This window comes from Dreissena polymorpha, chromosome 9, assembly GCF_020536995.1.
Source record: "Dreissena polymorpha isolate Duluth1 chromosome 9, UMN_Dpol_1.0, whole genome shotgun sequence".
Taxonomy (NCBI): domain Eukaryota; kingdom Metazoa; phylum Mollusca; class Bivalvia; order Myida; family Dreissenidae; genus Dreissena; species Dreissena polymorpha.
In genome coordinates, this window is record NC_068363.1 from 101,185,398 (window position 1) to 101,202,437 (window position 17,040).

General features: G+C 33.4%; 1 protein-coding gene across 1 annotated transcript in view; it reads left to right on the forward strand.

Annotated features, from left to right (window-relative positions):
* The first annotated feature begins 458 nt into the window (after nt 1-458).
* Nucleotides 459-17,040, forward strand: part of LOC127845030 (homeobox protein araucan-like) — a 35,876-nt gene continuing 19,294 nt past the window's right edge. The window contains exons 1-2 of the mRNA XM_052375652.1: nt 459-960; nt 14,237-14,530. Of these exons, the coding sequence (XP_052231612.1) occupies nt 14,243-14,530 (288 nt within the window). The 5' untranslated portion in view covers nt 459-960; nt 14,237-14,242. The remainder of the gene's footprint in view (nt 961-14,236; nt 14,531-17,040) is intronic.

A 17,040-nucleotide genomic window follows, 5' to 3' on the forward strand; every position in this document is an offset into this window, starting at 1 on the left:
AGAAATGGATTTGTCTGCTCACAAATTCTACCCGCGCCGCGGACTTTGTTATTATAATATCCACTTAAAACACACACAGACCCGTAGAAGGGCGAATATTGTATTTTGGCCTAAGTCTCGATTTATTATTCAATGTATCAATGCGATCTGAATACAAAGTTCCACTGAAAGGCATTTAATGAAATCAAATAAAGCCGCTCAAATGGAAATAGCATCGCATTTCTGATAATTCCAGAATCAAGACCAAATCCGTCATAGGGCAATTGCAGCAATCTGATTCCGCGCTTTCCCCGCCTGGAAGGGCGGAGTCTTGTGACCGAAGGTGTACTCACACGCGCGAGCCACTGAACTATATTTAAATTTTAGCCAATCGTTGATGCGCTCAGCTTTACATGAGCCAATCATGTTATACGCTGTAGAGAATGTAGCGCAGATGCTTTTACAAGCCAAATCGCGTGAATACGCATGTAAAATTCATCTCTGACGATATTGTGAAATCGTGTATGCATAACTACGAAACTTTTGATTAGATAGTACATTCAAACTATTCGATAGCAAGCGTGTACAGTATTTGAACTTATGTTCACATCGTAACACTCGATAAGTCGAGATTCGAACGCGTTCAACAACTTTCAGTAAACAATTAACAATACTGAAGTATATTAATCGTACAATTGGAAGCTATGATCAAAAGAAAAGACACATAAGTTATTGCGCTCATCTGAAAATAAAGTACAAATAAGTTGTGCTTTGTTCTTTATCATTTAAGGTCAACAACTAACCAGTGCTATTAACATCTACTTAGAAAAAAAACAAATTGCGAATATAAACGTATAAAAGTGTGTATATTTAATAATTACATGGACTAAATTGAAAGTGTTTTGGTCACGCATAAGTGATTTCAACCATCATCTGGATACAAAACGGCGACAGAAACAAAATCTTTAACAAGAGCGCCTGGTAAGACCATATGTTTTTAATAATATTTACATGCTTGATATAGAGAACCATATAACTATAAATCTAAGTTGTTTGACTTATGACAATTTAATTAATGCTGAATAACAAAAGACTTTAAAAAGTGTAAATTATAATATTAAACTTCTATATAGCACCGATTAAATGTATTTATTATCTTTAACTGATTGCGCATTATCCACTAGTTTTTATATTAAAATATACATTGTATTTAATTAAAGAAAATTAAGAAAACATTAAATCCAAACGTATGAAAATGCATAATGAATTGACTATGAGGTAAACATAGAATGTTTTGTATTGACCTTTCCAATGAGGTGACTAGCTTTAACAATTGTGTTATGTTTGATGTCATATTGTGTGTATTGTGTTTTAATGTATATGTAATGGTCAAGTGACCTGCTATAGAAGACATCCGGACAAGATTTTCCCTCATAAACACGTTTATTGAGTTGTCTTTTTTCCTTTTTATTTAATTTCTTGTGTTCTAATTTCAACTATAATATTGCTGTTTATAACTCACGTATTAATACAGATGGTTGAGAAAAGTGATTAAGATTATTGTCTATGAACCACAAAAACACATATATGAATTAATATATGAATTAATGACATTATAATGTCCATTTCGTAGTAAATGAATATTTTGTTTCAAAATAAATACGGTCTGTCTTCAATGTTATAGATGATAATACGCATCACACAAGTTGCGACTAACACATGACATCTACAAAACTAATTGTGCAAATAAAACTATGAACTCCGTTCATTTAATATCATACAACACTTGATATTTGATAGTGTTGCAGACATTTTGTTAAATTGAGCTGAAGGAAATCATAAATCAAATGTATTTATAAATAAGAGATTATTTCATTTCTTTCAATGTTTGACATGGAACATTACCACCTTAGATACTTCACTATTTCTGTATACATTTAGAAGTGTCAACTCTTTATTTTAATATCACCATTTCTTTTTTAAACTTCATTCCATATCTTAGAAATGATCGTCAAACGTTTGTATGATACTCCACCATCAGAATAGTAGTCAATAGTATTGAAATATCTAATTTTTTTTCTTATATATTTAGGAGTATGTTTTACGAACTCATAATTGGTTCGTTTCGAAGACTAATTTAGATTGTCTTTGATCTATTTTGAAGAATATTACAAATGCCCTAAGTCTATTTTAGGGTGTTATACTAATTCATATTATTTAAGATGAGCTTAATCGATATTAAAAAGCTATATTTACTGTGATGTCATGAGATTGATATACACAATTTAATGACTCCAATAATCTTGTCGGCATCAAAACATGTGTTTCATTTTGTGTTAATCGTATTGCACCAAACATGCTAACATTTGTTTTCGAATAAAAGCGAAAGAGTTTTTTTTTTATTCATTACTGCCTTATAACATATACGATTTTCGTTGGTCATGTTGACATTTGTTTTCAAAGAAGAGCGAATTATTATCTTTTTATGAATTACTAACTTATAACATAAAATATAATCGTTAAGCCTTGCATTGACTGTCCACAGCTGTTGTGGTACATATTTAATGCATCATCGTTGAGTAATAACCTTTGCTTTTGCATTTAATTACATTTTAAATGAATTAAATTACATACTTGTACATGGCTTGTAATAAAACAGGTAAAATTATATACAATCAGATCCGAGATAACAATAACAGAAGCTAACCATGCCGCTCAATGTTATGGTATTATTGATAAAAATATATAACATATTTAGAATATTGCGTCATTATGCAGACATGTTTATAATAGACACAACGTGAAGAAAGCTATTAATTAATTACTTTAACACATGTAAGTTTCAAGGCATATATGTCGAATATAAAAGTAGCAGATGAAGAATTGATATTCATTACAACTTAATGAAAACAATGTTTTTCTATATTCAAAACAATGCCCATACGAGTGTTCAATAATCATAATGTCGAATCTTTTAATGCCATACTGAGACCAAAGTTTCTAATGCATTGATCTATACGATTGATTTATAGTCATAATGTGAATGCAATGCTGTATTAAACATCAATCTACGCATACATTTGGGCCGTGTTCTGTGAAAAAGGGGTTTAATGCATGTGCGCACCGGCTAATCAGGGACGACACTTTCCGCTTTTATTGTATTTTTCATTTAAAGATAGTATCTTCTTTGCAAAATCCTGTTGCGGCGGAAAGTGTCGTCCCTGATTATCATATCAGGACTTCACAGGCTAATCTGAGGCGACATTCTATGCACATGCATTAAACCCCTGTTTCACAGAGCACGATTTATTTGATGTTTTAAGGAGGGACCCATATACAATTATATACACTGTATAAAACATGCATAAGATTACATTATATCAATGAGTCTCACGTTGTATAATTGTATAATGACATTAATCGAATATCTTTAAAGTACCCGAGTTTCGGTGCAAGCGTTTAGTGTTCGTCATTGAGACAAGCAAGTGATTTGAACAAATTACACCTATTTTTGTGCTTTCTTAGCAGCCCATAAGCGCAATATTTGTTTTTTACCAGTCTCGAAATATTTAAAGATTTCAAGTACCCAAGACAGCGCTAACTTGAAATACCAAAGATGTTTATTCAAAGCAATTAATTCAATGGCAAAACATTGGTCAATTGAACATACGAGGACTGTTACTTACAATAGCTATACACGTGTCCACTTGCGCTTAAATCAATATTGTAGTTTCGAAAATATAGGCTACCCACCACTGGAAATTCAAAACATTAATGTGTACAGTCAGTGATTTAAATAATATCAATGCGACGATGTTTGCAATTTTTTAATTAATAATTTGGTCAACCCAATAATGCTTGTATTATGACTCACGAACGTTTAATCGCCAGCCACACAATGTGTCTCTTTTTAAAGCAATAAAACAGCCCTGACATGTTATTCTTAAAAACGAGGAAGTTCAAAATTGTGTTCGTACAATATCATGGTGCATGTTTTGATTCTAAACATAGAATATATGTTTCTCAGAAGGTTCTAAGGCTTATTGGCAATTAAAGCATTCGCAATATGTCAATATATAAAGTAAGGACAGTGAACTCAATCCTACGTACTGAATACTCGGATACCTGTCACTTTACATAGCCAAAAAAATACCTAGACAGGTTGGCTAAAATGCCACCTTAAATAAAAAAAGAAATGATATGCAGAAACATTCAAAATATTAGTTATTTTTGTGAATTTAAAGTTTATAAAGCAAAAAACATCGAATTTTGCAAACAATATTCGGATATTAATAATGAATTTAGTGAACATGATAGAATTTAAAAAAAAAAATCGAAAATTAAACCTGGAATTCAAAGAATATATATAGGGCCGGCACGAACAATTGGATCAGTCGGGTAAGTTAAAACAAAAAACTTTTTTTTATTCCGCTTAACAAATACCATGTCTACATGTTTTAATTTTTCATGTTTCTTATAGGATCAAGAAATAAACAAAAGGATAGCATTCGCCTACGATCTAGTTTCCACATTCTCCCTGAACTCTGCTATAAAAGTGTGTATTTATATCTAATCAAGTAAAGAAATCTGCTATAACTTGTCAGTTTATTCCGAATTTAGCGCTCTTAGATTTTTGCTGATTCAATCTCACGTTTTACCTTTATCTGTCAATATTACTGAATCATAAATACCAAAAAACTACATGTCCGTCATAATATATTCACGCTAGACGGCCGTACACATGTTGTTTTTAATATAAACGAACAACAGTACTGATCCCTTCGCGATCTAATGCGATCGCGCATGCGTGAAATATTCAAATCCGTGATGTGACGACAGCTTAAGCCAGATGCTTTTCCAGTCATCTAAAAATACAAGATTAACGAATGAACAAAAAAATGAATGAGAACCTTATTACACTTAACATTTAACGTGTATATGTTACCGGTTGTTAGGCAGTAGTGTAATGGCGGACGCGGAAAGTATTCAGGGGAGATAATTGGGTAATGACCAAATTCTGGAACGGTCTATTCAACCAGTGAAAGAGATTTCATTCAAATATATTAACGTATCAGCATACATGAAAAAAGACTATATATTACACATGTATTTCTATATTCATACAACAATTAGTCTATAGCTGACTAAAAATTCAAACATATTGCAAATATTATATATATTAAAACTACAAATAAACTCGGTGCCGTCATAAAAAAAGCTTTTGAGCAAAATGCCAATAATGGAAGTTTTTGCATGGCGCAATAAATGAAAAAAGAAGTTAATTGTTATTGGAGTATATGAGTACAAAATAATAATAGACTTTGCATTTGATGTTCCATCACTGCAAACCGTCAATACGTTACGTTACACTGGCGTCAAAGTGTGACGCCTATGATTGTTGCAATTACTAAGAAATATTACGTTTCAATGAACTTTATATGTGCAATGTTCTACAACAGGAGACACGACGACATGTAGGCTAAAAAGAGGGGAACAGTAAAATGCAAATTAGATTTGAATGTAGTTAAACAATAAGACTTCAAAACTGACGCGTACTTGTAAAAGAACACACCTGTGTATTGTAATTGTCTTTGTAATTATTAAATGCAAAGTTCGAAGAGTCTTTTTGTATCTTACCAAGTTGTAGTGCCTTTCGAAAGGTTTCAGAGAGCGTACTGGGCCCGTATCCTCAAACACATTCTTAAACGCAAGAAAGAAGCAAGAAAGAGGCAAGAAAAAGCAATTCTCCATTTGACTATCATACTATGTAAAGGCTACCACGTGTGCCTTGTGCAGCAATAAAATGTCAAAAAATCGTGATTAGTGGTGGCCCATGCCAAGATTGACTAAACAGAAAGCAATTGTCGAAAACCCAATTTAAAGAATATTCTATATTATCAGTCTCAAGTCTAACAATTGTTATGTTTTTAATTCGGGCCATGGGCAAGATTAAAATGAAAATCACGTTCACGTGAGTCGAAGTTGACCAATGACAATTGTATATATGAGCAACTCGATTGTTGACAGATACGACACGCTAATTGAGTAAATATGTATAAAGCAATATTCTACAGTATTATAAATGTTGATATAAAACCAAACGGTTTTCTTAATATGACCACCAGCAAACTAAAATCCTTGAAAATTTTCCACGGCCGATAACTCAATAGCACGATGAATGTTGACGTTTTAATTGCGGGCCAATTAAGATGTGATCTTGCAATGTTAAGTGCTTTGTCAGAGAAAATCTGATACCGACACAATTTTCTCTTTTCCCTCCCTTATTTCCCCCACCCACATTGCTTGGAACTTAAAATGAACTCGCTTAAAGTGGAACGATAAAGTATCTTGATAAAATAGTTTATCCACAGAGTCTTTTAAAATACACATGTTATGTCTTGGGATTTAGCGTAAAACACAATTTACCACAATGGTGATGGACCCGATCGTGTTAGAGATACTGAGACAGTGGTGTTATAGATACAAACGTGTACAGAACTCTCAGAGAGCTTTCAGATTCAAGCTTCCGATTTCAGAAGCATTTCAAAGGACCTCAGACGTAACATATCAACATGCGTGGCGATGACAAAATCTGTCTATTAAGTAAATGGAATTCTCACTACCAATTATGCGCTAATTTTGCATAGAGGAAATAACTACAGCTTTAAGATAATTTGTTTAAATGATAGCAAATATTAGCAAGATTGCAAATACGCAAAACAAAATTGACCAAACAAGAAGAGCGCATTAAAGTGGCCTTTTCACAGATTTTGGCATATTTTGAAGTTTGTCATTAAATGCTTTATATTGATAAATGTAAACATTGGATCTTAAAAGCTCCAGTAAAAAACAAGAATAAAATTTTTTAAAAAGGAAAAAAAGTAGCCGGTACCAGGGCTCGAACCAGTGACCCCCGGAGTTCTGGAGTTAGTCTGAAGTAAAAACGCATTGGCCCTCTCGGCTATTCCGCCGAATTTAGACGGCTAAGTATTTTATACCTTATATAAGCAATCTTCGTAGTGTCGTAAATTTAAACGACAACAACAGAACTCTCCAAGTTATTCAATCGTTTCGCGTTGCAACGCTTTATAATTTTTAGGTTTTCAAATCGTCAAAAGATACATATAATGGCTATATTGGACTATGGTAAATGTTCAGTAATACTGTTACCTCACAAATATCATAACTAAAACGAAAATCTGCGAATCTGAAACAACTTTTTTCAATTTTGTCAATTTACCAAACCGTGAAAAGATGCCTTTAATGCACTTGTATCGTGAAAAAGTTCTATCACGATAAGAAACTGAAATTGTATACAGCGGATCACCCAATTAGAGGCCAAAGGTTTATTTACCCCCAATTCTGTCTAGGAAATCACCCGTGATTTCCGATTTTCAGACCTGTCAACACCTGATATTAAGCTTCCAGCAATGTTTTCAAAACAGAAAATACGGCTCGGGTTTCTAAGTTTATGTATTTTTCCAGAAAAGCTCCATGAGATTAAAGCTCATTATGTTAGGAGGAGTAAGCAAGGACTCGAAAAGCAATCTGAAGAAAAAGAATAAAGGATTTTTTAAATTTGCTAAGTACAATCTGTGTAACTATGTTTTATTGTTTTCAATTATAAATTGGTTATTTGCTATATTTTTTGTCGATATTGAGTTTTATTTGCGGCAATGACATGTTAAATTCAAGCATTTCTTTAAAACTCGAAAATCGAAAATTAAATAAGAATATTTTCCATTTCACTCGAAGCAGATACTTCCCTGCGGTTTGTATTTGCTCTCGAATAAACAGACATGTGTTTTTACCGTCAATAAAATATACAAGTACCCGCTTATTAAGTTGTCAATCAAACAGAAATCGTCAGTCGACCAGATGTTTGCAATTACAGGTACTCGGAAATTTCCGATTTTCCTAGCGAATGCGTTCGTTGCTGATCGGAACTTTCCGTGTTGTTTTTGCCGTTTCCACATTTGCTTGAATAATACACATATGAAGCGTCTATACTTTTTTCCACTGGCAACACATTGCGATCATTCCGATTGAAATTATATTAAATAAGTGCAAGCATTATTTTTGTTTTGTGTCCAGAATATAAAAGCATTCAAAATGATTTCGCGTTTATATAATGACATCAGTTTGCATTTCCATTTTTATTTTAACAACCATGCTATCGAATGAACTTTTTACATTATAATTTACTTCAAATATTTACAAAACAAGTATGGTGATGTTAATACTTATATTATTATGACATTTTCTGTAATGTCAAGTGACATTTTAATTGCATTGTTCAATGTAAAAAAATGTTATCTTCTTAGTTAAAGCAATCCACGGTCATAATGTTTGATTTCGTAGACAGCTTTTACAAAAAAGCAAAAATCTTGAATTTAATACTAAGAATTGTGAAATATTTTTTTTACACAAACGATGTGAAAGTGTTTCTATAACAATATAATCTGAATTATTTTGTGATTTTGAATGCGTTTGAGTAATCTTACCAAAAACATATTACAATAATATATTTGTTTAAAAAAAATCTGACACGTTTTTTTTCTATTCTCTTTTCACAAAAGGGCAAGCGGAAACTGTCGACGTTTGTATCTTTAACAATTTCGCTTAAAAAGTGTTCAGTTCTGTTCGCAAGCGTGTGCATAGTTAGTTCAAAGGGTGTTCTTTCCGTCGATAAACAGCGTCCAACTGAGTCTTGGTGGCTCCAGCGTTCTCGACGTAACGTCTGGTAACGTTTCAACAATACACCAAAGCCCTGCGGCGAAAAATTAACGTCCGGAAAGTCAGTTTGGAAAGCCAAACGAATTGAAGAGCATTATTTTTTCTTTCACATTTACGTGACAGCCTATCATGGGCTAATTAGCTGGTGGAGAGTGGCAAATGAGTTATGGACAGCCGAGATAGCGTTGTCTTTAACAGTAGCGTGTATCTCGAGACCAAACGTTGACGTACGTTCGAGTTGGCAACGTCGACGCTCTCATAGCTGTACGGTTCGTTTTACGTTGAGTGAATGAAATGGATAATTGAAAAAAGGATTTTTATTTCATAAAAACTTAAACGAAAGGAATTTGACATTCATGAAAGCAATGCACTGACTATATGAGAAAAGGCGGCTAAATATTCATAATAATTAAATATTAGTTTAATTGAAGTTTTAATTACTTGCAATAATAAATTATATGAAAATGATCACCATGGAGAACTCTTTTCAAAGTGAGTTTATGGACCAAACCGATCCCAATGTAAGTATAAATAAGTTATGTATCACAATAATAAATTACATAATTTAACATTATATAATATTTAAAATAAATACTTTAAGTTGCACATGTTAAATCAAAGCACTTACACAACGGAGAACTGGATACCTACATTATAAACTAAGTCGGTGCACAGCCCCAAACTAATAAGTAGACAGAGTAATTACAGTCAAAATAACAATTACGTTTTCATATCGGTTATCATGAAAATCATAAACGTCGAACGTCGCATGTCGGCGTCACGACAAAACAATATTCCCCACAACTACGTTTCGATTTTATTTCTTTATGGCCAAATTCTGTTGGCAGTGATGTATTCATTCGCAAATAGTAAACAGGTGGTATTTTCAAGCGAAATATTAACGAATAAAAGTGTCATCACTGACAATGTCTTCGTTGGATTTAAATGCATATTGGCGAGCGTGCTATTTACGCGTTTTGTTAGACTTAAAAATACAGTTATCAATTTATTTACGGAATAATAATATTGTTGTTGTTGTTGTTGTTTGGTTCTGGAGACATTTAACCCAATATATAACTGCGAGGGCCTAAACACTTGAACTTATGAGCTTCATTATGTACTTACGAGGGAGTATGGGAACTTAAACAAAATGGAATACCAGTGATGAACGATATAGTGAAAGGTATTCGTTATTTAACCTTCACCACTTAGATACGTATTTTGACGCATTTGTCGTCCCGTAGAAAGTTAAATTTAATTTAATACCTTTCTTACTAAATTCAAGTTTTAAAGGCGTTATTTCTAACTTCTATACTGTTGAGCAGCAAACAGCATAAAACCTGAACAGACTGCGAGTTACTCGCAGGCTGATCTGGTTTTATGCTGGTTGCAAAAGCAATTTTCACTTTGCTTCTTATGGAGCAGTATTTGCTCCAGAGAAGTCACTAGCTATCGTATACAGAATCCACCTCAGCGCATATATATCACTGGTTCCGGGCGTAGTTCAATCATATTCTTTGTTCCATTGCACACCGCGTAATGATGGTCGATTTAAATAGTCTTTTTTTTAAACATATTACATTGTAACTATATGTTTAAAAATAGTAAAACGGTATAATAATCCCCAATAATGGGGAGGTTACATTGCACTTTGTGTTTGATAAAGAAGAAGTGTAATAAGTACTCGATACCGAATAAGTGAGATGAGTCCGACGGAAACGGTTTCTCGGATTTATAGGCGTCTCTTTTTGAAAGAATTGTATTGTTTTCTTATTGTAACTCGTTTAATAAATGCATGTGTGTCTAGCAACGAATCGTCTTGATATATCGCATACATATGTACATTGTATGTGAACCAATTTTAGATTGATTGATGCTTTTTATAGAAACAGCTTCGAAAAAGATGTTGTTTTAGTAAGAAATCTATATTTATTGACCCAATGCATTTAAATGTGACTGATGTGTATACGTATGTATATTGTGCACTTTTATTTTGAAGCAATCAATCCTGAGTCAGTAATGAAGGCGAAAAAAGAGCGTCCCGCTAGCGCTACTAATATACAAATGTTTTCATTCAACAAACCACATAAGGAGTAAAGATGTCCCGACCTTCCCTTATGTTGTGTGCCGACCGTTATTTTTTTCAGCTTGAGCTTTCAATTATTTTACTAAAAATCTCATGTTTAAATAAAACTATTCTGAGCCTATTTGCTTCATTCTTTGATATTCGGTAAATTAACTTTCAATTAACTAAAATTACGCGCTAAAAGAATGCTTAACAGAGATTTACAGCATGTATGCGTGCCATTTCTTATTCTTATTAAATGGGGAATCGTTACAAAAAGTAAAACTACCTACCATACCTTTTTGGCGATGTGAGTAGGAACAAATGACTTCATTTTAACCTCTTTATTTCCACTTGTAGTCGACAATTTTTATGAAATATATAAATTCAATTATACGAAGTACATCTATAGATTCATTTCGCTTCAAGCAGGCAGACGAAAAAAAATGTTGAAACAAGTAAAAAGCAATCAGTCATTTTCAGTTTGTTTAATTTTAACTCCGCATTGGTGTGGGAATCAAAATCCGGACGAGATTCATCGAGAAGACAAAAATGTCGCGTTTGTTACGTCCTTATGTTAACAATAGCATAACGTCTGTATAAGTTCAAAATAAGACGCTTCACCATAAATTTGATTTAAAAGATGCATAATAATCTGTAATTAGTAATAACAGGCGACCTTCAAAATAAACGTTCAAATATAACAGCTGTGACATGTAAATGTAATCTTATCGTTTTATTTAAATGTTGTTTTTGAATTGTTGACTGCATTTATAAATTTACATGCACTATTATTATTACTATTACTATATAACTGAGTTGAAATTGCGCAGCCATTATTTCTTCGTATGACTTCTTGTATGTTTTCTTCTTTTATAGTATTTTGACCCATTTATGCCTAGCGTCTAGAAAAAAGGCCTTTGCAAACAGCGTAGACCCAGATGGGACGCCGCATGATGCGGCGTCTCATCAGGGTATGCGCTGTTTGCTTAAAGGAATTTCTGTAAGAAATATTCTAAATATAGAAATAAATATACTAGACATCCCTAATTTTGGAAATAAATTGATCCAATTTAGAATGATGGGAGAGTCCACTAGGCTTAAATGGGTTAAAACGTTTTTTTGGTGGTTGCTTTGTTATCTTCCATCACTTCTTTTCATGTAATAAATAATGCTTAAATAAAATGTATATGTCTTGGTACATATATACACGGCCACCTTTTTCTTATGGGAGGATGTCGAAATAAAATTAAATTAGTGGGATTCGAGATGCGCTTATCCAAAGCATTGTTCGCAGTGCATCTTATCTTGCCAACTGGCACTTCAACATGTTTGTTAAAATGATGTCAAAGAATTGCCAACGAGCAAATCAATAACAGTACTCGATAAGAGATGGATATCACTTTTACTTAAGTGTTCGCTTATATTTTCTTCTGTATATTGTGCGCAGTACAGAAAACTATATACATTATTGCTTAAACAGTTAATTTTTGTCATCGAATGTGTCTTACGGGTTATCAACGTTTATTGAGTATTATGTGTATTTGTTTGTTGATTGTGTTTGACATTTGATTAACGTTGATGTCTGTAATTCGCAAATTACATTTTATTTTACGGAATTAAAAAAGTTTTAAAATCTTAAAAATTCTAATATACCAATATTTGTCTTCCATGTACTTTAAATAACTCAAACTGCAGTTTTAGTTTTGCCCTTAAAAGAAAAATAAGCGCAAAGTTAATAATTCTGAAAAAAAAATCCAATAATTTACCGAGAACTACAAAGTGTAAATATTTAGGTCGTGTTAGAATCGAAATAAATACGAATTGTCTTTGTTTATCTTTAAATTAACAAAGATTGTTCGTTCTGGTGCGGCCTGGTGTTCTGAGTAAAACACGGTATACTAACTGATCATATAACAAGCTTGAGACACTTTTAAGCAAAGATTCTCCACTAAAATACATGGGGAAACGCGCGCTATGAGAGAAAGAACGAACAAAAAACAGGCAAGGAAACCTGTCATGAAAACCATAAACTGTAATCGATTAAATTTTAAAACCGGGCTCTTGACATTTAATCGAGTATATCATTAGATATATCTGGAAAAAAGATAAATCGCGTTTTATGAGTGAAAAGAACGCGTGCGAAAATTCTCTGACATAATACGCCGTTTTGATTTATGTCTTGTTGTAGTATGTGCAAAGAGCATAATAATACGTCCCACAAGTTTTTACAAAAAATATAAACTCGCAATAAACAACATTTTTTTGCAACCATCACAGAAACGGTGTCTGTTAGCCATCGTTTTTGTAGTTTCATTTGAATTATGTATTACGTACAACCCGTACAATTTATAAACTGGATACACTTTTGTTGAACTAAATCTATTGATATGTTATTTTCCCTGGTAATTTTCGTTCAGTCTACCGTTCTTTCATTAGTCCGTCCTTTCATCAGAGATCCAAGGATTGGTCATTTAGGAATTATCTTATTATATAATCAGTTTGTTCCGTCAAAAATCAGATAAGTTTATTATCGATTTGTAATTGTGTGTTTCAACCAATCGCCGATACTGAACAAAAATCAGCTGTCCCAATTTACAACACAAGTCCCTGCACGTCTTTCCACATAAGCTTAACAAATATCCTTAAATATTCCACCATATAACAACATATATCGAAGCTCGACAGAAATGATGGTATAACCATATGTGCACGAAACATTATCAGAACATTGATAGAAATGCGGTGCCTATTTATTGATATTACATTTATGTGGCCCAGTCCGTTAGTTCCGCCTCGTTTCCGTCGAAACTGATAGCGAGGCAGTTCCCGCCAGTTACCCGCCACCTGACACGCCGAAATAGCAACATTACCCCAAAACAACAGATAGGTTTTCATTACCCACTTCCGGTTAAAAAAAAAAGCGTCTCTTTGTTTAAGTATTCATTTATAAATCAAGCTTAAACGTATGGAAAAAGACACACATTAAAGTCAATTTAAGTATATTTTAAATATGTTTTATTCATGTGTATGGTATCTTTACAACATAAGAAAAGAACCGAACTATATTTTTCGTACATTTCAGTGTTCTACATGCAATCTGGGTTCAAAAACTTGAGACTTTTAAAATGATATAAGCCTTATTAATAGATAGAAAAACTAACAAGTTTCCGTTTCGTCCATGTGCTGTGCATGATGATAATTTTCACGAATAATATTATTCACGGTGTTATATATCATTTGTCATATTGGAGATTGCAGTGTGCAGTACGTGATTGGCCAGAAAAATGGTAGATAGGATAACTTGTTTTCACAGATTATATACTATTATAAGTGAAACTAATGATTAAACAAAGTGTATTTTGAAATTGTATGCCGTTGTTTCATTCTGCGTAGATATTCGCATACAGTTGGCTTCCATAAAATGTCTCATGTAAAAAAATCTTCCTGTTTCAGCTTTTGATGACCTCTACCCCGCTTTCCCAAGTACCGCAACAGCACACAGCGCCCTCTGGATCTCTGACATCACACAACACGTCACTATCTACGTCATGCTGTGAAAATGGCCGACCAATCATAACTGACCCGCATACCGGACAAAGCGTCTGCTCTTGCCAGTACGGATCAGGGTTGTTAAGCGCATACAGCAGGGTTCCCGGATTAGGGGACAGCATGTATACGTCATCACACTACCCCTCCCAGGGTTACATGCCCTTGAACACAGACTCGTCTGCTTTCTACTCGCCATTGGTAAGGGATGCCTGTTTGTGCATGTTACTTTTTATTATGCTAAACTCTCTTATATTTAAAGCATCACCTTTTCTACTATTGTATTTGCATAAATCGCACTGGCCGTCATCATCAATAATTTAATCTAGACATCATCATCATCATAAAAAAAACGGAAAAAATATTCGCAATTTAGATTTTTCTACTTTGGACGGTATAAATAAAATACAATTATATCGTTATTACACTATAGACAATCGTTTAAAACTACACGATGTTAAATAATTTAAATATTTTATTATTTACATAATATAGAAAAACACGACTGTTAAAACAGGCGCATTAAATGTATAATCGGTGCAAATGGCTAAATCTCTAAGCTATGCCAGTCATTACACATTTGTAAAAGGTATTAATCAGACATTAGTGAGTGCAATGCCAATAAGATAAAATACCAATGCCAATTAATCCATGACTGCATTATCTGTTCGTTCCCTTTTTCTTTCGTACCATCTCAAACCGCAAAAAATGACAGATGCAAAAATCGCGGACAATATGCTAGCTTTTATCTGAGATCATTCGTTCCTGATCCGTTTTGTACCCAAACCTTTCTGCAAACAAAACAGAAGTTAAAGCGCCGACGACGTTCTCAAGTAGTTAAACAAATCACCTATTGAAAACACGTCACTTCGCTCTTGAGCGACTGAAGATATTTGTTTTAACATTAAAACTCCTCGTAACCACTTGAGTGTCTTATTCTTTATCTTAAATATCTCTTAAAACGCATTAGAAGCTATCAACTGAAGGGCTGAATGGCGATACTTACTTTGACACACGGCCATTTTCGATGTTATAAATTGGCTGGTCTCAATTAGTTTCAATTATTCGTTTGAATACTCAGGCCGTTTATGATATTTTAAAATGAGAGAGAAAAGAACATAAAATGAGACTTCTGGCAAATATTGTTAACGAGGATGTGATACGGCATTTACACCGTTGCTAATTAATGACAACCACAAAGAAACTATCAAGCCACGTATCTATAATGATGATGCAGTATCGTGAAAACCAATTACAACCGATACCTTCCGTAAACAAACATACTGGCAAAAATAACAGTCACGTGCAAAACGTGAAACATTAAACAAGAATGCAACTTTTTAAAGATTAAAAAACCGGTTAATTAAACATAATAAGTGCATCGTCTTGTTTTTCTCAATAAACGTCACTGTGACCTCAATTTACAGAAAGGGGATTTGATACGGACATGTATTTTTACGCTTCGATAATTTTAGAAATATTTTAACAGATTAACATGAGGTTCTTATAGCAGATGAACCTCGTATAGCACATGAGCTATAGGAATACAGCAGCTTTATCAGATGGCTATGTCATCCCATTTAAAGGTGTACGGTTACCTGAAAATAGGCTTAATTGGTTTAAACAATATTTCTTTAGTTATTCGTAAACATATGTAAGCAATATTATTCAAGTTTATATACTGATGTTGAAAGAATATACTTAACACTTAGAATGCAAAGGACAATTTGACAGAAATGAGAAAAGGCTCGAGACTCATGGTGTGTTTCCCTGCTGGGCTAAAGTGGCTAACTTCACAAACATTGATAATGCAGTTAAAAAACGTTATGTCATCGTGATCAGCCCAAATCATGCCATCTTCAGTTCCCATAGCACCGTCGTCTTCGTCTTCTGACTCCAGACGAGGTCCTTTCCAAATGTTTACACACTTTAAGAAGAATCTTTTAATCCGAGTCTTACACGTGTTTTTCTATTTGTTTTAGAAATTTTGCCAATTCTTCGTGTTTGATCTATCCATTAGAGCAAATTTAGTTCAATCACAGTACTTCATTTAGCGAATCGACACACTCTTGAAACTGACGACGTGTATGACGAATTATTAAATACTGTCCAAGATATCAAAGCTATTACGAACAAATCACTGTTCAAACATACGTGTATCAGACTCAAGACTGGACGCAGCAGTCTCGATTAAGGATTACGGGCAAGTGTGTACTCCACTAAAAGAGTGGCGTCTGTCTCAGGTCCCAGGGACGACACTTTCCGCCTAAACTTGATTTACGGTAAGGAGGGACTTCCTTGAAACTAAAAATACCATAAAAGCGGAAAATGTCGTCCCTGATTAGCCTGTGCGGACTGCACAGGCTAATCTGGGACGACACTTTACGCACATTATGCCCAGTTTTCTCACAATGCTACTCAGATTGATACAGCACTGATTTTCACTAAAAACACACCGTTACGTCAGTTTATTAGATGGCAAGTAAATTATATAACAAATAAACGAAACGTGCAATGAACAAAGACAAGAAAAGAAAAAATGTTGTTTTAAATAAGATTTTGTAATATCGTAGTATCATTATAGTATCATCATCATCACCTTTGACTTTACCATCAATATAAATCGCATTGTCATGGACATCACTTAAACAAATAACATGCTCTGTTTGTGTTTCATTAATTAATATTGTTTGATGTTTTTTGTTACTAAA